This window comes from Carassius carassius, chromosome 29 (genome assembly GCF_963082965.1).
Source record: "Carassius carassius chromosome 29, fCarCar2.1, whole genome shotgun sequence".
Taxonomy (NCBI): domain Eukaryota; kingdom Metazoa; phylum Chordata; class Actinopteri; order Cypriniformes; family Cyprinidae; genus Carassius; species Carassius carassius.
This window is the reverse complement of record NC_081783.1, coordinates 21,115,202-21,142,037: the sequence shown is the minus strand read 5'-3', so window position 1 is coordinate 21,142,037 and position 26,836 is coordinate 21,115,202. Positions and strand designations below refer to the sequence as shown.

Genomic DNA, 26,836 nt, shown 5'->3' with positions numbered 1-26,836 from the left:
TGACCAAAAGAAACTCTTTTATTTTAATTTGCCTTGGAAACAAAACAGAACACACCCTTTTGTTTTTAATTTGACTATATGGTCTGTCTTGAACAGGTTTTATTTTATATCTTTGCACTTGTGTAAAGAAACTTCAAATCTGTCCACAAACATATGTACATCTGTTGTCTGCAAGTGCCTCACTTTTTGCCATCGAGAAACAACACAACTGAACAAAACTAACATGCAAACCAAAAAGTAATTCAGCATGCAATTTCAACAGAAAAAACTAAACATGTCATTGGAGTGGCTCATGGTATCCATAGGTGGTTCTCACATGGAGAAATGGTCACTGATCGGCGGTTTCTCCACCCACTGGCCATAGCCCTTCCTCCCCAGGTAGGACTTCAGAACACTCTTTGCTTCCTGGTATGGCTTTGCCATCATCTTGGCATTCAATAAAAAATTAGATGGTCAATATTAAATACAAATCCAAATATGAACTGAAAAACTAGCAGCAGCTGCAGCAGAAATTAAGGCTACATCCACACGAAGCCAGAGCTTTCCCTATCCAATCTTTTTTCCCCCCTCGTCTCAAGAAATATCTGCGTCCACACAAAACTGACACAAAATGATGTAGTATACATGCCAGACCAGTATGTGGCGTTGTAATTCTGCCAAAAGAGATACACTAAAAATGGAGAAGAAGACTTGGACTATGCGCATAAACCTTTGGTGCTGTAAAAAAACGAATGTGGAACAATACATTTATTAATCTGTGTTAATGTAAGTTAATAAAAAGACAATCGTGTGAAAAAAAGTGTTTGTTCACGTTTTGGTTGGTGTTACGTGAGGTACCGGTGTTTGATTAGGGGCGAGACGTGGGCTGTAGATGTCATAATTTCAGAAAATATACGGATTGGATGTCTACAAGAAAACGCAAGGGCAGCGTTTTCAGATTTATCCACTCTTGGAACCGGTTTAAAAAATATATTGGTTACACTCTGCCAAAATGCTGGCTCCGTGTGGATGAAACGCCTATACAACACAAAATGCATGCGTATAGAGCGAAACGCTAATATTTCTTCTTTTACAACTGACTAAATTTTGGCATTTTTTAAAATAATTGTGAACCATTTTTTCCATGGTGTTCTAGGTTCTAATATTGTTATAAAGATATTTTGAGTTGGCTAGCGTGATGTGAGCTTTATCACAACATAGGAATCCATGACTGATCAAAATACAACTGGAACTGTGTTATGGCTTAGTGTGATTATCAAATCGCAAAGATTGTAATTTAATTAAATAAATACAAGCGTTTCATGTTTCTGAGTGAAGTGTGGCACTGTGTTCATTTACACACAAGCAGTATTACGCCAAAATAAAATCTTGATATTTTTAATATAAATATTAAAATACTAATATTTCTGATTTTGTTCATTATTTTTATAAAATAATAGTAGCAATCATATATTTATATCATACATTTTCCAAAATGTTCCTATGAACGATTTATAAATGACAATATGCTCAAAAATTCTCTTCTCTCTTTGCTTTTTATCATTTTCAGGAAATAACCATTATAATGTAATTTTTAATTATTATGTAATAAAAAGTTGTTCAAATGTTATAAATGCACATAATGGCTGCCTATTAATCTTTACATTTTCATAAACAACGTTGAGTTAAAAGAAAAACTGATATATATGCACCAAAAAAAAGCATGCTTATCACTTGTCATATGCAAAAGAATATTTTCATGTCAAATTCTGCTTTATTTATCCTGATCTTTTGCTCACTTTTGACGCAGGATAAAATCCACGCTATTAAGGATCAAATGTAATTGTACATGCTTTTTATAAATTAGCTCCCTGAAAATGATTGACACATCTTAAATTGCGATTCTTTTGCGAGAAAAAACACAATTACATTTTTTGCGCCAAATCATGTAGCCATTCCTGAATGCAAATAAGGCCGAATGCCTTACCTTGGCCTCCCTGTAGGTCACAGCTGTGAGCAGCTCCTCTCTCTGGGCCTCTTTAGCTACCAAATTAAACCGACTCAACATCGCTGCTTTGCAAAGTCGGCTAGCCAAGGCTGGACTGCTCTTAAATGGAGAACTGAAACAAACACAAAAATTAGGCTGAAGACATGCCAAGCTTATTAATATGACATGGCTATCCAACTTATACTGAACAAAATTATATAACACAAAACTTTTGTTTTTGCCCCCATTTTTCATGAGCTGAACTCATGATCTAATACAAGATCTAATACGTTTTCTATGTACACAAAAGGCCTATTTCTATCAAAAATTGTTCACAAATCTATCTAAATCTGTGTTAGTGAGAACTTCTCCTTTGCCGAGGTAATCCATTCACCTCACAGGTGTGGCATATCAAGATGGTTCCGAAAACCAGTCAGTATCTAGTGTGATCACTATTTGTCTTACACAGTGCAACACATATCCTTCACAAAGAGTTGATCAGGTTGTTGATTGTGGCCTGTCTAAGGCACACCCGTGAAATAATCATGTTGTCTAATCAGCATCTTGATATCCCACACCTGTGAGGTGGATGGATTATCTCGGCAAAGGAGAAGTGCTCACTAACACAGATTTAGACAGATTTTTGAAATTTTTTTGAGAGAAATAGGCCTTTTGTGTATATAGAAAACGTATTAGATCTTTGAGTTCAGCTCATGAAAAATGGGGGCAGATTTTAAAGAATTAGTTCACCTAAAAATAAAATTTTCTGAAATTGTACCTCGAGTCCAAACAGCTGATAAACACATCACAATCAAAAAACTATACACACCCCTTGACAATTAATGTTCTGTGAAGATAAAAGCAGCATGTTTTTAAGAAATAAATCCATCATTAAGACATTTTTACTTCAAAGCACCGTTTCCAGCTAAAATACGAGTCAGAGAACAAGTCATCTTGTCTGAATCAGGAGAGAAATATGCACAGATCAAGCATCATTTTTGTAAAGGTTTAAAATTAAAGCACTCACTTTGATGGATTTCTTTCTTAAAAACATGCAGCTTTTCACTTCATAAGATGTTAATTGATAGACTGGAGTCTTGTGGATTGTTGTGATGTTTTTATCAGCTGTTTGGACTCTCGTTTTGATGGCACCCATTCAGTGTTAAATTTCCCCAAATCTGTTCCAATGTAGAAACTAACTACATTTTTGATGGCCTGAGGATAAGTACATTTCCAGCAAATTTCCATTTCAGGTATTTACCTACAGACGCTAATGAATCAGAAGTCTTGCACATTAACAGAAAATAGCTTTTTTCCTTGTTGCATAATGAAGTCAATAAACATATAACACTCACTCTTCAGTAGACTTCCCATCTAGAGCATTGACTACCTCCACCAAAAGGTCTCCATGGCTCCAGTTAAGGCTGAGGGATTTCTGGGAAGGGTGCGCATCCGGAGGCACAGCTGAGGACACCAAGCTGATGTGTGGCCGGTAGACACAGTAGTACAAAGGAAGTGCTGAAGTGATGCCATCCACACGCTGGTTCACTGCCATCTCCATACCGCGAGTATCGCTGCAGCTCCCATCGCCTGAGCAAAACAAGTACAAAATGCATTAACAGCAACTAAACTCATCATCACTGGGCTTTACTCCAACTCACCAATGAAGATGCTGCTCACATAGACCGGCTCAATGAAGTGGCTCAGTAGAGCCCCCTGGAAGCCCAACACCTGCCACTCCATGATCTTATCTGTGGCCGACATACTGACCACATGTGAGCCCATCTGCTCATACGAGCTGGAGAACTTGGAAAAAACCTTCCCTTCCACCACCGCATGAAGGCCGATCTGATAATTCACCTCCCACGCAGAGATGGACAGAGGATTGAGGCGGCTAGAGAACAAAGATGACAACTGTCATTTAGCTTCAGAAAATCAGATTTGTAATTCAAGAAACCTTATTTCGTCTTTTGCTTGAAAAGTATGTTCATGCCTTACTTCTTCAATATAAAGGCCACAATGCATGCATGCACAAAGGCATATAAATAAAAGCACAACCATTTATGTCAGATTTTAACCATATAAAGCCTACTATATCGTATTTTATATATTAAATGGCTCTAAATGATCAATATGATCAAAACTTCTGTCTTCTGATTGATGATTTGTTCTCTTTTAGCAAGTAAAAGGCATCTAGCATAATGGTACAAACATCCATCTTTAGCTGCTGGTTAATGTGTTTCTCAGCTGTGAAATGTTTACAGGTTTTTCTTCAATAAATGTAATAACTGTTATATTGTTAGTAATATTTCAAGACTGAAGCAGCTTAGCTTTACTTGATTATCCATACGTTATTATTTTATTTTTTTAAATCATGATAATCAGGTTTCTGAGGAACATTTATTTGTTCATCCCTCAATCAACATTGTATTGCACTGCATTGTTTTGAAACTAGAGCGCTTTGATGATAAAACTAAGCATTCACAGTTTACTCCCCCCTTTCAGAATCTGCAAAATGTTAACTTTTACCAAAATAAGAGGGATCATGCAAAATGCATGTTGTTTATTTAGTATTGACCTGAATATTTCACATAAAAGTCCACAAGAGAAAATTACAGTTGAATTTATAAAATTGAACCTGTTCAAAAGTTAATATCCCCTTGATTCTTAAAGGGTTAGTTCACCCAAAAATGAAAATTATGTCATTAATGACTCAGCCTCATGTCTTTCCAAACCCGTAAGACCTCCGTTCATCTTCGGAATACAGTTTAAGTCCGAGAGCTTTCTGTCCCTCCATTGAAAATGTATGTACGGTATACTTTCCATGTCCAGAAAGGTACTGTTAACTTTTTTAACGTGGCTGACACTCCCTGATTTAAAATAAACCAATATCCCGGAGTAATTCATTTACTCAAACAGTACACTGACTTAACAGCTGTGAAGAGAGAACTGAAGATGAACACCGAGCCGAGCCAGATAACGAACAAAGATTGACTCGTTCTCGAGTCAAGAACCGGTTGCATCGGTTTTTGGATCACCAATAATGATGGGAAGTTCGGTTATTTTCCGTGAACCGGTTCTTTCAGACAGTTCGATTCAATAAACCGCCTGAAAAAAAAGGTTCACTGGTTCTTTTGCGTTTGACGTAATGACATCATTGGCAACGATTGCCCTTCATTCAAGCCTTCCGTTTACCCGCGCTCAAAACATAAGAACAGAATCAGTTCAGAATCAATCTCCAAAAGAACCAATTTGGTTCAGACGTGCTGTGTGTCATTCTTCAGTTCTCTCTTCACAGCAGTTCAGTCAGTGTATTGTTTGAGTAAATGAATTACTCCGGGATATTGGTTTATTTAACTCAGAGGGAGTGTCAGCCACTTTAAAAAAGTTAACAGCTTAAGTTATTTGTGGATTAATACTTATTGAAGATGCAAAACATTTCAAACGATTCAGTTCGATTTGGTGAACTGGTTCAAAAGAAACGGTTAAATCTATTGATTCATTCGCGAACCGGATATCACAAACTGCAGTGAACGCACTCACAACAGACCAGGAAGAATAGACAATGCTGAATAAAGTCGTAATTTTTAGTTAGTTTTTGACCAAAATGTATTTTCGATGCTTCAACAAATTCTAACTCACCCTCTGATGTCACATTGACTACTTTGATGATGTTTTTATTACATTTCTGGACATGGACAGTATACCGTACATACATTTTCAATGGAGGGACTGAGAGCTCTCGGACTAAATCTAAAATATAACTGTGTTCCGAAGATAAACAGAGGTCTTACTGGTTTGGAACGACATGAGGTTGAGTCATTAATGACATAATTTTCATTTTTCGGTGAACTAACCCTTTAATACTCTGTTGTTACCTGAATGATCCACACTGTGTTTTTTTGTTTAGTGATAGCTGTTCATGAGTCCCTTGTTTGGCCTAATAATTTAAACTGCCTGTTGTTCTTCAGAAAAATCCTTCAGGTCCCACAAATTCTTTGGTTTTCCAGGATTTTTGTGTATTTGAACCCTTTCCAACAATGACTGTACGATTTTGAGATCTCTCTTTTAACACTGAGGACAACTGAGGAACTCATATACAACTATTACAGAAGGTTCAAATGCTCACTGATGCTTCAGAGGGAAAAACCATGCATTAAGAGCCAGGGGTGAAAACTTCTGAACAGAACAGAGATGTATAAATTTTTTTCATTTTGCATTTCATATTTTTTTATTTAGTACTGCCCTTCAGAGGCTACAGAAGTTAGATACATGTTTCTCAGAAGACAAAGGGCCAGTTTTACTAAACGGGAAAAAATGAGCACAAGAGCGCAGTTCCATAACAGCGCCAAAGGCCATGGAAATTCTGGAGATTCTGGAGATTTACTAACAACATCTCATATTTACATATTGACCAATGCAATATACCAAGCGCAGCACAAGTTTGTGTAGTCGTGAAAAAACAAAACAAAAAAATAAGCCACAGTTCATAAAAAAAAAAAAAACGGAGGCCAGAAAATTATGATTTGAGGATTTAATAGATTTGGTATTGCGTGACTCCTAGTTGAAGTTTCAAAGTTACTTTTAATTTCCTGATGCAAATTAAAAATAACATTGCTTGGAAAGCAATATGTTTTGATAATGTGTTCTGGTATTCTCTTTGATACAGAGTTCTATATTTCTTTGTGGCCCGGTGAAATACCAATTTGAAAAACTAACAGAATACATAGTCCATATAAAAAACTGCTAAATTCTGAGGTGTTAATTACAGGACCTAAAAACTCTAGGTGTGCTATTTGATAGCAATCTTTCTTTAGAAAGCCACATTTCTAGCATTTGTAAAACTGCATCTTTCCATCTCAAAAATATATCTAAATTACGACCTATGCTCTCAATGTCAAATGCAGAAATGTTAATCCATGCGTTCATGACCTCAAGGTTAGATTATTGTAATGCTTTATTGGGTGTTTGTTGTGCACGCTTAATAAACAAACTCCAGCTAGTCCAAAATGCAGCAGCTAGAGTTCTTCCTAGAGCCAGGAAGTATGACCATATTAGCCCGGTCCTGTCAACACTGCACTGGCTCCCTATCAAACATCGTATAGATACCTAACATTGTTCGGGAGGCAGACACACCCTTGCAGTTTAAATCTAGATGAAAGACCCATCTCTTTAACCTGGTTTACACATAACACACTAATACACTTCTAATATCCAAATCCGTTAAAGGATTTTTAGGATGCATTAATTAGGTCAACCAGAACCGGGAACACTTCCCAAAACACCCAATGTACTTGCTAAATCATTAGAAGAATGGCATCTACGTTAATATAAGTCTGTTTCACTCTTATTCCGAGGTCACCGTAGCCACCAGATCCAGTCTGTGTCCAGATCAGGGGGTCACTGCAGTCACCCAGATCCAGTACGTATCCAGACCAGATGGTGGATCGGCACCAAGAAAGAACTTCTACAGCCCTGAAACAGTGTTAATTTTGGCAGGCATTTTTTATTTAGTCTTAGTCTTAGTCTTGAGACAAAAATTAAAAGTCTTAGTCACATTTTAGTCATTTGAGTCTTTTATAGTTTTAGTCGACGAAAAGTCATTGCATTTTTGTCAACTTTTAGTCATTACTTTTAGTCAATAGTTTTAGCAAAACTGTAGTTACCAAAATTTATTTTGGTAGCTATTTTATATGTAGTTTTCAAATTAAATAATCATTAATTGTTCACTCTTTAGACCAAATCAATTAAGCTTATGAGAAATTTGAATTAAGTACTGAATTTAGAAAATCTTGAATTATGCAATTTTTTTGTTTTTGGTTGAACTATCCCTTTAACAGAACTGAAAAAGGAGCAACTTATATATATATATACACACACTCACCTAAAGGATTATTAGGAACACCATACTAATACTGTGTTTCGCCTTCAGAACTGCCTTAATTCTATGTGGCATTGATTCAACTAGGTGCTGAAAGCATTCTTTAGAAATGCTGGCCCATATTGATAGGATCGCATCTTGCAGTTGATGGAGATTTGTGGGATGCACATCCAGGGCACAAAGCTACCGTTCCACCACATCCCAAAGATGCTCTATTGGGTTGAGATCTGGTGACTGAGGGGGCCATTTTAGTACAGTGAACTCGCTGTCATGTTCAAGAAACCAGTTTGAAATGATTCGAGCTTTGTGACATGGTGCATTATCCTGATGGAAGTAGCCATCAGAGGATGGGTACATGGTGGTCATAAAGGGATGGACATGGTCAGAAACAATGCTCAGGTAGGCCGTGGCATTTCAATGATGCCCAATTGGCACTAAGGGGCCTAAAGTGTGCCCCCACACCATTACACCACCACCAGCAGCCTGCACAGTGGTAACAAGGCATGATGGATCCATGTTCTCATTCTGTTTACGCCAAATTCTGACCGTACCATCTGAATGTCTCAACAGAAATCGAGACTCATCAGACCAGGCAACATTTTTCCAGTCTTCAACTGTCCAATTTTGGTGAGCTCGTGCAAATTGTAGCCTCTTTTTCCTATTTGTAGTGGAGATGAGTGGTACCCGGTGGGGTCTTCTGCTGCTGTAGCCCATCTGCCTCAAGGTTGTGCGTGTTGTGGCTTCACAAATGCTTTGCTGCATACCTCGGTTGTAACGAGTGGTTATTTCAGTCAAAGTTGCTCTTCTATCAGCTTGAATCAGTCTGCCCATTCTCCTCTGACCTCAAGCATTAACAAGGCATTTTTCCCGCAGGACTGCCTTATACTGGATGTTTTTCCCTTTCCCGTGAAAATCCCAGTAACTGAGCAGATTGTGAAATACTCAGACCGGCCCACCAACAACCATGCCATGCTCAAAATTGCTTAAATCACCTTTCTTTTCCATTCTGACATTCAGTTTGGAGTTCAGGAGATTGTCTTGACCAGGACCACACCCCTAAATGCATTGAAGCAACTGCCATGTGATTGGTTGATTAGATAATTTCATTAATGAGAAATTGAACAGGTGTTCCTAATAATCCGAGTGTATTTATTCAAAGAAGCACAATTAGACAAATACAATAGACATACAAATTAAACAAATTTTTTTAGATACAGTAGGTTTTACTTAACATGTATACATTTATTTAACATCTTTTTTTTTGGGTAACATTAATGACAGATAGGGATTTAATTTGTAATACTGTTCTTTTAAGATGGAAGGCATTTATGTATAGATGTATGAAATACAGACACACGTTCAGTTTTCACACACCTGTTCACGTTCACTTAATCCATAACCTAATATATTTACGTGAGATACTCTACACGATAAACATTTGGACTGTTGTGTGTGTATTTGAGCGTTGAGAACTGATGATGCGCTGTATATGCGCTGAGGAAGTGGAGCGTGCGTGCACGAGAGAGAACACTTATATCAGCGCGATTTCGCCTATCCCCCATACACTAACTTTAAAGGTCCCGTTCTTCATGATCCCATGTTTTAAACTTTAGTTAGTGTGTAATGTTGTTGTTAGAGTATAAATAATATCTGTAAAATTCTAAAGCTCAAAGTTCAATGCCAAGCGAGATATTTTATTTAACAGAATTCGCCTACAATGAACGACCCGTTTGGACTACATCCCTCTAGTTCCTGCAGTAATGACGTCACTAAAACTGTTTTTTGACTAACCTCCGCCCACAGGAAAACACAAAAAAGGGGGCGTGGTCTTGTTGCGCTCCAACAGAGAAGAGGAAGAGTTGCGTTTGTGTTTGTTGCCATGTCGTCAAAACGCTGTTATTTTCATCTCGGAGTCCAAGCACCTTTGTTTGTGCTTCCCAGGGACGCTGTACTTAGAGATCAATGGTTACAATTTATGTTTAACTCAGTTCCCGAAAATTATAATCCACATGTAAAACTATGTGCAGCACATTTTGCTGAGGACAGCTTCCACAATCTCAAACATTTTAATGCAGGATTCGCACAAAGATTATTCTTGAAAGATGGAGCAGTTCCCTCTTTGTCTGGAGAAGGCGTTGTTTATGGACCACAAACGGTAAGTGTATTTTATTATTTAAGTTGGTGCATTTAACAGTTTCTGTAACTTATTACACAAAGGGCAATGGGCGATTTTCATGCGCATCTCGTCAGTAAATACGCTCCTGTTATTATAAGTACATCTCCAGCACCTGCGTTCAGATCAGGATTGCCAGGTTTTCAAAACACTAGCCCAATCGCGTTTCCAGGATGGCAGTGTGTGCTAAGCTGGTGTCGAATCACAACACAGGAACCGCTGGCACAATCAGAACTCGTTACGTATTTCTGAAGGAGGGACTTTATAGAACAAGGAAGTCATCATCCCGTTTTTATGACAGTGAAAACAGTGGTAAACAGATTGAATTGTGTGAAAAAGACTGTTTTTTTACACGCGAAACATGAACACATGTTATATTGCACACTGTAAACACAATCAAAGCTTCAAAAAAGCACGAAAAACAGGACCTTTAAGTTAAACGAAAAAATGAATTGTGACTCCCGGGAAAAATGGGACATCTGGTCACCTCATCCCTACCCCTTCGGGTGCTGAGGCCATTGTTTCAGATTGCTAGTTCACGTTTTATAGGCCTATCCATTCACTGCGGCTGCTATACTGACCAGATGCAAACAGCCCTTATCCGATCACAATCCAATGACAGGGACGCACATTTTGAAAGACAATAGCCTATAGGATGCATTTTTAATGTCCGGTAGTCCTCAAATAACATTATAGTCCAGTCTCATCTAGTTAAAGAAAACGCGGCATAAATTTTGTCACACTATATTATTTTTAGCTCGTCAACGTCTCGTCTTAGTCACAGAAAAAAATGTTCGTTAACGAATATTTTTCATCGCCATCTTCGTTAACGAAATTAACAATGCTGTGAAAGACAGCGGAGACCAGGACAACTAGAGCCCAAGATACAGGAACCCTGTAAAGACCTTGTCTAACAATAACTAACAATATGTAAACATCTTTTGTGAAATCTCTTATTCAGGTCAGTACTAAATAAAAAATAATTTTGTATGATCCCTCTTACTTTTGGTAAATAACTGTAAATATCACCCTACTAACACATTATTAGAGATATAGAGTGAAAACTGATATTTATATAATTTTACGTAAGTATCCACTACACTGTTATAAAGATCTCATTGATGTACATTACAATCGGAATTGTATCTTAATGTATCAGATATGTTGCGTAAGTGTACGTACAGTTGAGACGGTATCTGCGCTGCTCCTTTGGGCAGTTGGCTCAGGTAGAGGTGTAACGTGAAGTGATTTTTGAGGCTTAGGAGTTTCGTGGTCTGGTCCTGTTGAAAGACTGACTTTTCCTCCAGAGCACTATTCTTACTGAAGAACAGCAACAGGTTCCTGTACAGAAACCTATGGCACATTTAAAACAAATTTAAATTCCACTGTGAATAAATATTGTGAAATATTATTGCAAATTTAAAATAATGGTTTTCTATGCGAATATATATGTTAAAATGTAATTTGTTCTTGTGATAAAAGCAGAATTTTCAGCATCATTATTCCAGTCTTCAGTATCATATGATCCTTCAAAAATCATTCTAATATGCTAGTTTGCTGCTCAGGAAACATGTCTTATGATTATCCATGTTAAAACATTTCTTTAGAAAACGTGATGCATTTTTTGATTAATAGAAAGTTCAAATGAACTGCATTTATTTGAAATGGAAATCAAACGTTGGTCCTTCACCAGCCAGTCCAACACATCTACTTTCAAGAAATGTTTTTTGAACATGAGAAACCCAAATTCAGTCAAGTTTGTCCAAACCTTTGATGGCAGTGTTAAAGTACAAACCACAGTCCAAAATACTTTTAAAAAAACATCTTCACTGGAACTGTAGCTGGAACACTTGCAACTAAAAATCCCACTTACCTCATTAATGATCTCCGCGCGGTTACTGCTGCATGTGAGTCATGCAGGATTCTTCCTGTGGGTGCAGGACTGGATTTGGTATTCGAACTGCCTGTGCCAAGAGCAACAACCTCACATCCAGCAGCTGCAGACGAAACACAGGGCACTAGGGATTAGATCAAAATGAGTGAACACTAGCTAATGGATAGTCCATCAACAGGTTGTGCTTGGAAATTTTGTGTTGTTAGTTATACACTAAAGTTTAATAATTAGTTAAAGGTCTAGTTCACCCAAAAATGAAAAATTGGAGTTTATTTGCTTACCCAAAGGGCATCCAAGATGTAGGTGTTGTTTCTTCAGTAGAGCACAAACAAAGATTTTTAAAACAAAACTTTGCAGTCTGTCAGTCTTATAATGGAGGTGAATGGGAATCACGGCTAAAACATACAATAAAAAAACACAAACAAAAAAACCTATAGAAAACCACTGACCACTGACACTCTATCTACAATCTCAATAAGGAGTGTCAATGGTCCACTTGAGAGAAAGTGGCATAAAAGCACTTATTAGTCTGCGACTCGCCGTAAATCAAGAAAAAGAAGACGCATCATGTGCAGGCTTGTGTTGTGAGGAGGCGCTCATTCAGTTCGGACAGTTAAGGCATTGCAGTGCATGAGAGGTTAAAAAAAAAACTAAACAAATACTGTTCAGTTTCTTGCAAAGACCTAGCATTTTGTGTCTTTACACATCATTGTATCGTCAAGAGCTGCAGGGTTTGTTTGTTTGTGTATGTTTTTTTTTTCTTTATTGTATGTTTTAGTAGGGCTGTGCAAAAAATCGAATGCGATTTTCATGCACATCTCATCAGTAAAGACGCTCCTGTAATTAGAAGTATATCTCCAGCACGTGCGTTCGGATCAGGGTTGCCAGGTTTTCACAACAAATCCTGCCCAGTTGCTTCTCAAAACTAGTCCAAAACCAATCCAATCACGCTTCCAGGAGGTTCCCCGATAAAAATAGCTTCCCGGGTTTACAATATACGTTTTTTAGCAGGGTTGCCTTGGTAAAATTCGCATTTTAGGTGCTAAATATCACGTTATTTGTATTGGGGTCGCTTCGACCCGCGGACATGAAAAACAACCACAGACTTGGCAACAGTGGTAGGCATTTATTACACCGAGCCATAATTCACTGACAATCTACACAAAATCGATGTTAAAATCGCAGGCGATTCTTTGTCGATTTTGAAAACGATTTTGTGTTAGTTGTCGGTAAACTACGGCTCTGTGTAGTAACTGCCGCTCCACCTGAACCAATGTTGCCAAGTCTGCGATTGTTTTTCATGTCCGCGGTTTGAAGCAACCCCAATACAAATAACGTGATATTTAGCCCCTAAAATGCGAATTTTACCAAGGCAACCCTTCCAAAAAATGTATATTTAAACCCCGGGAAGCAATTTTTATCGGGGAACCTCCTGGAAACGCGATTGGGCTAGTTTTGGACTAGTTTTAAGAAGCAACTGGCCAGGATTTGTTGTGAAAACCTGGCAACCCTGATCTGAACACACGTGCTGGAGATATACTTCTAATCACAGCAGCATCTTTACTGATGAGATGCGCATGAAAATCGCATTCGATTTTTTGCACAGCCCTATGTTTTAGACATGATTTCCATTCACATCCATTATATGACTGACAGACTGCAATGGTTTGTTTCAAAAATCTGTTCGTGTTCTACTGAAGAAACCAAGTCACCTACATCTTGGATGCCCTTGGGGAAGGCAGATAAACATTTTTGGGTGAAGTATCCCTTTATTGGTTACCAAGAGATTTCAAATACTCAGTATACTCATATCATTTAAAGTCATGGAATTTCTTGGTGGTAAGAAAATATTACAAATGCCAAAATTCCACTCTAACATAAGTATTATGAAGAGTGTCAAGTAAATGACAATGCTTGAAAAAAAGTCAAATATTTTGATTGTTTTATCTATCACTGATGTTTCATGTACTGTTTTTGACAGCATTGCAAAATATATTTATAATTCAAAATAAAGGTTTTCTATTAAAATTTCTATTTAAATTATAACTTATTATTTATTTCCTGTGGTGGTGGAATTATTTTGGTAAGAGTTATAAGCAACAACAGAATCTACATTATACTTGAAAAATATACATGTGCTGGTCATATAATTAGAATATCATCAAAAAGTTGATTTATTTCACTAACTCCGTTCAAAAAGTGAAACTTGTATATTATATTCATTCATTGCACACAGACTGATATATTTCAAATGTTTTTCTTTTAATTTTGATGATTATAACTGACAACTAAGGAAAATTCCAAATTCAGTATGTCAGAAAATTAGAATATAACTTAAGACCAATACAAAGAAAGGATTTTTAGAAATCTCACCCAACTGAAAAGTATGAACATGAAAAGTATGAGCATGTACAGCACTCATAACTTAGTTGGGGCTCCTTTTGCCTGAATTACTGCAGCAATGCAGCGTGGCATGGAGTCGATCAGTTTGTGGCACTGCTCAGGTGTTATGAGAGCCCAGGTTGCTCTGATAGTGGCCTTCAGCTCTTCTTCATTGTTGGGTCTGGCATATCGCATCTTCCTCTTCACAATACCCCATAGATTTTCTATGTGGTTAAGGTCAGGCGAGTTTGCTAGCCAATTAAAAACAGGGATACCATGGTCCTTAAACCAGGTACTGGTAGCTTTGGTACTGTGTGCAGGTGCCAAGTCCTGTTGGAAAATGAAATCTGCATCTCCATAAAGTTGGTCAGCAGCAGGACGCATGAAGTTCTTTAAAACTTCCTGGTATATGGCTGCATTGACCTTGGACCTCAGAAAACACAGTGGACCAACACCAGCAGATGACATGGAACCGCAAACCATCACTGACTGTGGAAACTTTACACTGGACCTCAAGCAACGTGGATGTGTGCCTCTCCTCTCTTCCTCCAGACTCTGGGACCCTGATTTCCAAACGAAATGCAAAATTTACTTTCATCAGAGAACATAACTTTGGACCACTCAGCAGCAGTCCAGTCCTTTTTGTCTGAAAGCCGCTTCTGACGCTGTCTGTTGTTCAAGAGTGGCTTGACACAAGGAATGCGACAGCTGAAACCCATGTCTTGCATATGTCTGTGCGTAGTGGTTCTTGAAGCACTGACTCCAGCTGCAGTCCACTCTTTGTGAATCTCCCCCACATTTTTGAATGGGTTTTGTTTCACAATCCTCTCCAGGGTGTGGTTATCACTATTGCTTGTACACTTTTTTCTACCACATCTTTTCCTTCCCTTCGCCTCTCTATTATTATGCTTGGACACAGAGCTCTGTGAACAGCCAGTCTCTTTTGCAATAAACTTTTGTGTCTTGCCCTCCTTGTGCAAGGTGTCAGTGGTCGTCTTTTGGACAACTGTCAAGTCAGCTGTCTTCCCCATGATTGTGTAGCCTACAGATCTAGACTGAGAGAACATATAAGGGCTTTGCAGGTGTTTTGAGTTAATTAGCTGATTAGTGTTGCACCAGGTGTCTTCAATATTTAACCTTTTCACAATATTCTAATTTTCTGAGATAATTAATTTGGGATCGTCCTACTTGTCAGTTATAATCATCAAAATTAAAAGAAATGATCACTTGAAATATATGAGTCTGTTTGTAATGAATGAATATAATATACATATATCAGTCTGTTTGTAATGAATGAATATAATATACAAGTAGGGGTGTGCGATATGGACAAAAAAAACCTATCACAATTTTTTTATCAATTTTGCGATTTCGATTTTAATCACGGTTTTGACACACAGACATGCTTTACAGTCATAAATGCATAAATTTTAAACCTATTTCCAAAAGAAAACCAATGAGAGCTTTATCAAATGTCTCTAGAACAAAATAATCACTAAGTAAAGATGTCAAACAAAATGTCTAGACATATGGAAAAAAATAAAATAAAAGTTTTATAAAAATAAAAAAAAAAGATTTCTTCTTTTTTTTTGCCATGCATTGGTCATAGAGCTCACTGTAGCGGTTCCTCAGGTGTTATATGTTTTGCCCAATATCTTTTTGCCCAAGGGTCACACGTACTCCGTCTGCAGTGCGTATACAGTAAGTTATGTGTACGAGAGCGCATTATTGTAATGCGAAAGCACATTGAAATGATGCGCGAGCGCGAATCTATCCACTCGCACCAGTGATGCATGGGTCAATGTATTAATAACCTGACCGACGTTTTCAACTAACTAATTACAGGAGCGTCTTCATTTTTATTTCAAAGGACCCGACCGACTGTGACCCGAATATCATTAAAAATATTTTTTGATGACTCATAACCGCCGGCAACCGCCGGCGACCGTAGGCACCCGCTCATTTTGGGTCCACCTGCGCATCACTGACCTGCACGCAGATTTCCCTTGCTCTGTTAACAAAACCAGATGCGCGTGCTCAGATCATAGACTGTATAAGGCTCAGATATATCCTGCCTTACAACGTGTCTCCTCTCGCTCAACCTGTGTCCTGTGCACTCACAACTCTCTCTGTGCTCATGCGCAAGATATTAAATCTTTTCGCACCTTTCTATTTATAACCTTTTCTGTTCTCATCTTTTTACCGCATGCAGTGTGAACGTTCTGTTCCATTAACATGGACTCGAAAAAAAAAAGGCTACGCATCACAAACAGAGTGTGTGAACCTGGAGTTAGGCATATGCCCAGTCTGCTCTGTTCTCGCGCTATATACAAGGTTCAGTTTTTGAATGGAATTAGTGAAATAAATCAACTTTTTGGCTTAACGTGACTGTTTTCCTCAACACCAAAGCTTCATTTATTTGACAAAATTTTTTTTTAAAAGAATATTGTTGTGAAATATTACAATTTAAAAAACCTGCTTTATATTCCTGTGAAGGCAATGCTGAATTTCAGCACAAAGTCCTTTTTATTTTTTTATTAAAGTACCAAAAAGAGCCCAGTTTAAAACTGAAAAATGATGGAAAGAAATGCCTAACATGTGTTTTCTTCATCTTGCCACTTTTAAACAAACAAAAGCCATTCAGGGTAATCTAAACTCATTGGCAATGTCTCACAATTCACTTCCTTTTACTGTAAATGTTTCCAAAAACAAGTTTTCCAACCAGCCTAAGACCTCTCATTACCTTCCTTGGCCATTTAGCTTGTCTAAAATTACACAGCAGGACGCACATCTAAACATCCCGTGGATGTTACCTATATCGCTAAGAATCCTCCAACTTCCAATATTTCCTGTGTTTCAGTTTATCTGGTTTAGCTTCATAATTGCATCAAGCTGAAGAAAAATTATGAAAGGCTCAAAGGAAATCATATAATGACTAATGGCAAATATAAAAAAAATTAAAGGATTGCAATGCATAAGATTTGTTTTGTAGGCTATATATATATAAATAAATGCCTACATGTCATAATGGATAGTAATCGCATGTATCAGAATTAGGCTATTTGCTCGCACACGAACAGCTCCGTTTCATCTCGGAGAAGCGTTCTGTCTTTGCGCTTGCCAAATTCCGCCGTGTAAAAGGCAAAGCCGTCATGGCACGAGCGCAACTGGCTCTTAAAGGGAATGGAAGTTGAGACTCTGATTGGTTTATTGCACGTTACACCCAAAAAACACCCATTACTCATTAAGAGAATAGGGACAACACGTTTAGACCATGCACCCGGGCTCGCCAACTGTTTTTCCCTCGTTAAAATAGCAAAAGTGGATTTGGACACGCCCTGAGTGCACCTGCGCCGTGCACTAAAGTGCACTTTGCATTTAGATCGTTAAAATAGGGCCCTTAGTTTCTGCAGGTTTTATGAAGGTAAAATTAAGACTTTTTAAGACAGAGCAAAAAATAAATAAATAAACTGAATGGAATGCAATATGTTAATATGTTTACTTACTTAGCTGTATTAGCAACACTTCAGAGAAAGTTTCCATGACTTAAATTTTTTCTACAAAATGTAAACACCTAATGTTCCCAAACACTAGAATATGGAAATAACTTTCGCTGCACCTTCTGCTCACACTGCAAGTGATGCTCTTCCTCTGTATTTTTGCCTTGTTTTCCAGTAGAAATATCTAAAGATTCTAAATCAAGAAACATTTACTTAAAAAGCAAAATGACAGAAGAGTAGTCTTGTTTTATGAGAAACTGATCAAAACGAAGTGATTTTATAATTAAAACAAGAACAAATATCTGCCAATTGACATAAAAATCGATTTAATTTAAAAGGCAAAACAAGCTGGCGTTTCCCAATGACAGATATTCATTCTTATTTTAAGCACTAAAATAAATAACTAAAATATTAAAATAAATACATGTGTGTGTGAAGGATGGAACAAAACCTTGTTGGTGCCATAACGGCAAAATTATACACAGATAATAGTCTTTTAAATAAACATTTAATTATAAAACAAATGTTTTTTTTTTGGCCAGATTAGCCTACATTTTCTTAATAGCATAAACACAGGCATCACTGTTTTCGTCACTGCAACTTCCCGAACTGGAGAATGAACAAAAAAAATGAAACCAGTGTGTCTGTTTTCCTGATGAAAAAATGCATTTTAAACACGTTCATATTTAAGAGAATGTAGTTAATGTATTAATATAAATAATAGAATGTATTTTTTATCACCCAACTCATGGATTTTCCGCAGCAACCACAGATATTACTGCCAACTACACATCACTTACATGTATAGGTGTAAAATATTAGAATATAATGGAAAAGTTCTTTATTTTTTGTAATTTAATTCAAAAAAGCAAACTTTCTTATATTCTAGATTCATTGCACACAAATATATATATATATATATATATATATATATATATATATATATATATATATATATATATATATATATATATATATATATATATATTAGTGCTGTCAACGTTAACGCGTTAACGCATGCGATTAATTTTTGTCTGATTTAACGTGTCAAAATATTTAACGCAATTAACGCAGCATCGGTATTTTCTGCCATCCGTTGGCTAGCTTTACATTATATGATCACGCTCTTATTCATTTAAATGCTTTTAAACATTTCAAGCGTGGCAAGACAAAAGAGAATGCGCTGTCTGTGAATGCCCTTATGTGACACATACACACGTACACACACACACACACACACACACACACAATGCATAGACAGGGCGCCAGAATCCAGTTCTCTTAAGCGCTTGAACTAACAATAAACATCCCAAAGTGCCAGTTTTGTCGATTATCCTCATAAGAGCAATCTTAAATGATTTATATAAAGTCTAAAATGAACAAAAAGAGTTGTGAGAGAATGAGGCGAGATCCATAGACAGTATATAAACGGTGAGATCCGCGTGTCTGTCTGCTCTTAAAAGGACAGCAGCCAATAAAGCTTCCTGTCAGTAAAGTTAAAGAACAAAGGGAACAGAGAAAATGACTCGCTGCTCTTGACTAAATAAGTTTTGTAGCTTTGATAAGGATTAACTATTTAATTTATAGTTTATGCAGTGCAGACTGCATATAACTTTGATAACTTTATTAAATTTCTGTATATTTCCTAACTGTTAAGACAGGAAGGGCAGGTGTAAACATGACATTTATTATGGGTTTATGTTAGCATTGTTTTAAGTTTACTTAAATTAAAAACTGTTATATTTTTGAAGCCTAATAATAAATGTAAAAAATTTAAAAAAAAATCAGTAGCTGTATTAATATCAGTAATACTGGCCTTCATTCATAAAAAGATGCCATTTAAACAAGTATTTAAAATATACTGTCTTTATGTTCTTTCTACATTAATTTGATTAACTGTGAAATTATTACATTAAAAAATATATTAAAAACGTACAAAAACATTTCTTTTTTTATTGTGATTAATCACAGAAAAAAATGTGATTAATCTAGTTAAAGTTTTTAATCGATTGACAGCACTAATATATATATATATATATATATATATATATATATATATATATATATATATATATATATATATATATATATATATATATATATATATATATATATAGCTATCCATGTGTCATACAGATCTACTGTGGCTGCGTAGTTTTGTGTCACCATGGAAACAATAAGGCGATACATTCTAAAATAAAGGTCGCCTAAAAAAAACTCACGCTGTGGGCTCAGATAGAATATTTTAAACTCACTCTCGCGAAAGTGTTAAAAATAAAGGTGCTTAAAAAAGGTTCTACACAGAACCATTTATGCTTCTACAAAGAACCATTCAGTCAAAGGTTCTTTAAAGAATCACCTCTTTCTCAACTTTTAATAATCTGAAGAAACTTCTTTCGCCACAAAAAACTTTTTGTGAAACGTAAAAGTTCTTCATGTTTTAAAGGTTCTTTATAAAACTATTTAGGCAAAAAAGTTTCTTCTATAGCATTGTAAAGCATCTTTATTTTTAAGAGTGTATGACAACATTTACAGGATGTAGTGAGGAGGAGCCCAAACTACACTCAGTGGCCCGGTGATGCTTATGGTCCATGATATTGGTACAGATTCTGTGTAATAAACAATGCATGACTGTATATTTCAAGTTGGAAGAGACATTTAGTTCCCACTTTAAGTGAACATTAGTCCCCAGGTCATCTACAAGATGGATTAAAATGCTGATAAAGTCAAGAAAAGATGAGACATAAACACATGACAGTATGATTAAAATGTTGAAATGTAAAAAAAAATATATAGAAATAATAATAATAATTATAATAATAAAAGAAATAAAACACATTTCTGTGGCACCTAAAAAAATATTTGGCACCTAAGTTTTTTTCTTATATTTTTATGTTTGGAGACCTATCTTCAGATTCTTCAGACTTAAAGGGCTAGTTCACCCAGATAGCAAAATTCTGTAATTAATAACTTACCCTCATGTTGTTTCAAACCCGTAAGACCTCCGTTTATCTTCGGAACACAGTTTAAGATATTTTAGATTTAGTCCGAGAGCTCTCAGTCCCTCCATTGAAGCTGTGTGTACGGTATACTGTCCATGTCCAGAAAGGTAAGAAAAAAATAATCAAAGTAGTCCATGTGACTTCAGGTGGTCAGTTAGAATTTTTTGAAGCATCGAAAATACATTTTGGTCCAAAAATAGCAAAAACTACGACTTTATTCAGCATTGTCTTCTCTTCCGTGTCTGTTGTGAGAGAGAGTTCAAAACAAAGCAGTCTGGATATCCGGTTCGCGAACTAATCATTCAGTTCACCAAATCGAACTGAATCGTTTTAAACTGTTTGCGTCTCCAATACGCATTAATCCACAAATGACTTAAGCTGTTAACTTTTTTAATGTGGCTGACACTCCCTCTGAGTTCAAACAAACCAATATCCCGGAGTAATTCATGTACTCAAACAGTACACTGACTGAACTGCTGTGAAGAGAGAACTGAAGATGAACACCGAGCCGAGCCAGATAACGAACAACAGACTGACTCGTTCTCGAGATTAATAACTTCTATAGTAAATGCAGCTATTTGTTTAGCTGTGCATTTATTGAATGAGCACTATGCGATGTCGGAACTGATTATACTATATTTTATGTATTGCATTGTATTTTATGTAAAATCATTTTCTATTTTTAAACTGTCTTAAATTCATTTTAAGTCAATTGTTAAATCATTTTCAAGTTCTTAAATTGCTTGTTTTATTTTTGTGATTATTTTTCTTCATGACTTTTTTTTTTCTTTCTTTTTGAATTACCATTGAGTACGAAATGTGCTATATAAATAAACTTGCCTTGCCTTGAATGTTAATGCATGCTTTATAGTTTTAAATATTTCGTTATTTTTGTTATAAGAAAAAAAGTTATTTAACCTGTTATACTGTATTATGACCACTTTTTTAAAACAAAATTTCAATACCGTGATAATACTATATACCGTGATAAAGGCATTATCAATTAACCGCAACAGGAAAATTTGATACCGGCATATACCTAAATAAAGTACAGCATTTTCTACTCCAAAAAAAAAAAAAGAGATCTGGTTATTTTAAACTCTGTTTTCATGTCGATATACACATTTACATTAAATACTCCACTCAAGAACAGTTTGACCTAAAAATATCAAAATGTGAAACAAAGACACCTACATCTTAGATGCCCTTGAGGTAAGCTAAAACATAACAAAATTAAATTTCAAAGTGAACTATCCCTTTAAGGTTGCTTTCACACTTGTCACATTTAGTTCGGTTGAATCGTACCAGAGTTTGTTTCGCGCTTTGGTGCGGTTCGTTTGGGCAGGTGTGAAAGCACCAATCGCACTCGGGTGCGCACCAAAGTTGGACCAAACAAGCGTACCGAGACCTGCTTGAAGTGGTGGTCTCGGTATGCTTTCAAACGAACTTTTCGAAACGTAGCGGTTTGTTTGTGGTGAGAACGTGATCCAACCTCGAAGAGACCCAACTGCAAAAAGTACTGATCATTTTTGGACTAAACCAGCTGCAGTAGTCAGCTGCGCTGTGCATTATGGGATGAGGAAGTGTTTGTTGACAGTTTGCACTTTACCATGGCAGCTCGTGGACAAACTTGGAGTAGTGAGGAGGTGCGGAGCCTCATAGAAATTTGGTCAGATGACCATGAGCATGTCAGAGTTAAGAAGAATTAATGCACGCCTCTGCTTGAAGTTACGAGCGATGCCCGCTCACCGTTTGCAGTGCATTAGAACGTTGTTTTCAAGCCGCATCCACACTTCATTATAGAAATGTATTGTTTGCATATTGTGTTGTATATAAACATTATAATAGATTATGGTCAGGGACAAAACCAGCTCGCGCAGTCGTCTCTCCATAGTTGTGTTGTCTCCGTGTTGTTTGCTGGCTTTTCCTCTTATGTTGGAATTTTCCCGCACGTAAATTCTGACCAATCGAAAAGCAGTTTAGTAAAAATGCGTCATGGCCAATGAGTGATGTGGATGTTGTCATGTGACTGCATTTTGGTTCGTTTCAACTGGTTCGGACCAAAGCAATCAGTGTGGTGTGAAAAGGAACCAAAAAGGCTGAAAAATGCTATAATGTATAATTGTTTGCTCTAGGTTCGGACCAAATTAACTGAACTAGAGGTGTGAAAGCACCCTAAATCTTTTGCAGTTCATGCAGTTCTTTTCCACCTATTTTCCATCTTTATGACCAAGTGAGCATTTTACTGTTCAATGGTCATGTATTAACTTTGCAATTTCTGTATTGCATTAGTTTTGAATATTTCTCAATTTAATCATATTTGACTTTTCAGTCTGAGATAAACCTCTTTTTTGCTCATTTTATCAGTAAAAGAAAACATGTTTAATAATTCTGCACACCTGAATATAAGGAGTTTTTCACTTCCAGCCTTCATGGGCAATTGGATATCACTTATAAATGATTAAATACAAAATTAAAAGTAGTAATTTTTGGAATGGGTAAAATGTACGTAGAAAAAAAATATCAGAATATCAACGTGTCTAATAATAATGCAAGTGGTGTATGCACAATATTTTGCACCTTAAGTGTTTGATGTTGCCATAGTTGTAGAGAGTAATCTCAGGAAAACTAAAGGTTATAATACGTCTGTGTCGCAGATTCCCTCAAAGTAAGGCTAAGTAAGAAAGAATGAAAGGAAATCAAGTACGTGTTTTTTTAAGACAATTTTACAAATTTAAATAAAATTGACAATGTATGCCTTCTCAAAGGTGATTCTTATAACTGTATTAATATTTAAAACAAATAATAAAATCACTATGAATCAGCATAAAGGTAGAACCACAAATAATACTTTTTAAAAGTACTTTTTTGCATTATAGCAATAAGAATGTATTTGTTGTAGTGATTTTGGAGTAAACATGAGCTTAAATATGTATTTGACCTATTTTTTTGAGGTTCACCCGAAAGCTCTAACATTGCAGATTCTGTGCAGGATAGATAATTAAGTGACAAAGAACACCTTAAATGTCACATGACTTATGAATAATAATACCACAGTAAAAAAAAATGTGGTCTGACATCCTGTACGTCTGACTTACGTGACAGCATGACAAATGCAGCCACTGTTCCGCCACAGCCAGAGAATTCTGGGTAACTGTCCATTAGCTTGGTGAACATCTCCCTCACCACAACAGGTACCTGATCCTTAATGGGATTCTTTTTTTCTGCATTAAACCAGTCAGAATGAAATTGTTAGTGACGTTCGCAAATATTTCCTAATCCGACATTATTAGTTGCTCTGTATTTTATGAATCAAGTATTTTATAGCTAAAACATTTGCGCTTTGAATATAGTTGTTCTTAATAGTTGGGCTATTAAACACATCCAGACTTGAAAAACTCATTTACCAATTACAGCTCTTCCAGAATGGACTTCTGGTATTGTTGAGTCCTTCTCTCTTACTGGCAGAGGTGGAGGTCCTTCTGGAAAATAAAAAATGTAAAAACTAAAAGCACATACAAAAGTAAAGTGAATGTGAGTAAGACTTGCAGTTTTGTGGTCCAAAGCAATGCATGGGCATTTGCTGACTATTTCTAAACAGTTTTACTGTAGATGATTCCATTGGCACAAGTTCAATCAAGATCAAGCAGTGCAGGACTTGTGCACTCAAATGGTTTGCACTCAAAAGTTTAACTAATAGGGTTAAAGGTTTGTTCAAACTAACAAGTACAATTTAAAATGCAAGTAATAAAATGTTTGCTGGCTTTATGATATTACAATAGAAAAAGACTAATAAGATGCAATAAATAAGATTGCAGCACCACCTCAATGTGTGAATGTGTTGTTGTTGTTGTTTTTGCATTTTAAATAAATGCTGCACCCCGACCTCAAACAGGAAAAAGCTTCACCACAGTTTCACTGACTGTGGGTCTGTTTCGATGGGAGGGAGAACAGTGAGGATGCTCTCTTTCATCTGGGGAAACTTTCACATTTCATTTCGAAGTTTGCATATTTACGCTAAAAATGGAACGGCTGACTAACTGCTTGCATTGATTCTATGGAAAGAAAGCTTACAAAACAGACCAATAATGAATATTCAATACAGTAGCAATCCAGGGTTAAACCACATCGCTGAAGTCAGGTGTTTCCCCTTTTGTTTTATTAAAAACAATATAAATATCTCATCATTGGCAATTGATAATGGTCAAAATTATGTTCAAAACAAATAACATATATATAAAAATATATACGGTAGATTTTTACATAAATAATATATTATTTTATTTTTAAATGTTTTTGAAGAGCAGAAGAGGCCTCTTACACATTCATTCATTCAATTATGATTTTTTTATGAATAATATACTGTGCACTTCTGAATTTGAAAAAATATTTTCTTTGCTCAAATTTGATCAGTTCTATCAGAATAATATGAATTTCTATTTTCTATCTGGTAGTAAGAGGCCTAAAATAATCATTTGATCATTACCAGAAACATCTGAAGGAATCCCATCATTTTCTAGACTTGCAATGAGCTCTTCAAGGGCCAGTTCAGCTGCTTTGGCCCTGGCTTCTTTCTTTGTGATGCCCATTCCCGTCTTATAATGGACTCCATCAATCACAGCACAGAATGCAAAGTAAAACCCGGTAACTCCTACTGCTCAGACACAAAGGAAACAAAACTTGAATGCATGAATGAACTGGACAATGCATTACATAAAATCAGGAGGGATATCACTTACCGGTGGTAACGGTCTCTTTCATATCCAGTTGAAACTGCAGAACCTGAGAAAGCTGGTACAACGCAGACACTGGGTGCGTATCTCCTCGCTTATATCGGTCAATATGTTCACGGGGAAGGGTTTTCGGTTTGGAATCTGCAAAGGAGACAAAAGCGGCAATGGACATTATTAATATAACATAATTTAATCCATAACTGACTGTCAAATAAGTCTAAATAACAAATGCATGTTACTGGTACAATTGTGCTTGATTCATTGTTGTGCAGTTTTCCAAATAAAAACATGTCTTGTCCTAAATTACTTTCATTTTCGTCTGAGGCCACTAATTCCTCTAACACTTCACTCTTACAGAAATAAAACATTTTATGCAAGTAAAATAAGATGCAAATGTCATTTCATGTTGACTTCAAAACACATTCAATGTGTAATTTTTAACACTCAATTGGCCTTTTTCAGAAATTTAGTCCTAAAAAGCAACTGTCAATCTGTGGAAATTAAAAAAGTTAGACTAAAACAAAACATAAAGCCTTAACGCTTAACTGATTTTGGTGGAGGAGCTCAATGGTTGTCCAGGAAGACATTTGTTGTTGTTGATGTCACTTAAGTCTGAGAAAGGTGGACGGGATGAAATGTTTGTCCAGTGGTTGTGGGCCATGCTGGACCCTCTCGAGGATGAACCCCTCATCATCATCTAACAGCTTTAGAAACAGAAATATAACACAATTAAGTTAGATAGCAATTATTAGAAAAAAAATAAACGTATACAGGCAGTGTTTACAGGAAAATTCACATCACATATCGTGTAAATGATGCGGCTGTAATTCCTGATGGTTTTAAGAATGTATTGACGCTGCCGCGTTTTTAGAACGCTGATAATTAAACATAAAAGAAGAGCGCGTGACTCTCCTGTTCTAACGACGTTTAAATCGCATGTATTAATTACCAAACTCGCATAAAACTCATTAAGTAATATAAAGTTAAACACAGTAATGGCATGTGACAAGTTAGTGCGAAATAAAAAGGAATTTAAGTAAAAAGGCTTTGATTAAGACGCTAGTCATGCTAGCACGCCTAATATAGCTGAACTATACAATGAAAACAAACTTGCATTGATCCTCCGTTTATATAACGGGTCAGTAAAACGCTATATTTTAACATTTTTATCTTCAAACAAACATAAGCACATGCTAATTCATATGCACACACGCCCAAGCACTTACCCTGGACTATTCACTAACAAGTCACAACACAACTGACTCTGACGCACAATCAGACACACACACACACACACACACACAC

General features: G+C 36.3%; 1 protein-coding gene across 1 annotated transcript; it reads right to left on the bottom strand.

Annotated features, from left to right (window-relative positions):
- adad1 (adenosine deaminase domain containing 1 (testis-specific)) lies at positions 1-26,836 on the bottom strand. Its single transcript, XM_059516264.1, has 12 exons — positions 26,758-26,836; positions 26,078-26,235; positions 25,538-25,672; positions 25,285-25,452; positions 24,206-24,280; positions 23,897-24,022; positions 11,894-12,017; positions 11,203-11,373; positions 3,628-3,860; positions 3,322-3,556; positions 1,967-2,099; positions 1-426 (listed from the first exon to the last, which is right to left on the bottom strand). Exons 2-12 carry the CDS (start codon positions 26,226-26,228, stop codon positions 313-315), a joined length of 1,665 nt encoding a protein of 554 aa, XP_059372247.1. The 5' UTR covers positions 26,229-26,235; positions 26,758-26,836; the 3' UTR covers positions 1-312.

What these genes read in the sequence shown, in the direction of transcription:
- adad1 (XM_059516264.1), bottom strand. Translation starts at nt 26,228, where the DNA reads ATGATGATGAGGGGTTCATCCTCGAGAGGGTCCAGCATGGCCCACAAC. An exon ending in TTCTGGAAGAGCTGTAATTG is followed by an intron (nt 24,023 to 24,205) that starts GTAAATGAGTTT and finishes GGTTTAATGCAG; the next exon opens with AAAAAAAGAATCCCATTAAG. An exon ending in TGACCTACAGGGAGGCCAAG is followed by an intron (nt 427 to 1,966) that starts GTAAGGCATTCG and finishes TTGAATGCCAAG; the next exon opens with ATGATGGCAAAGCCATACCA.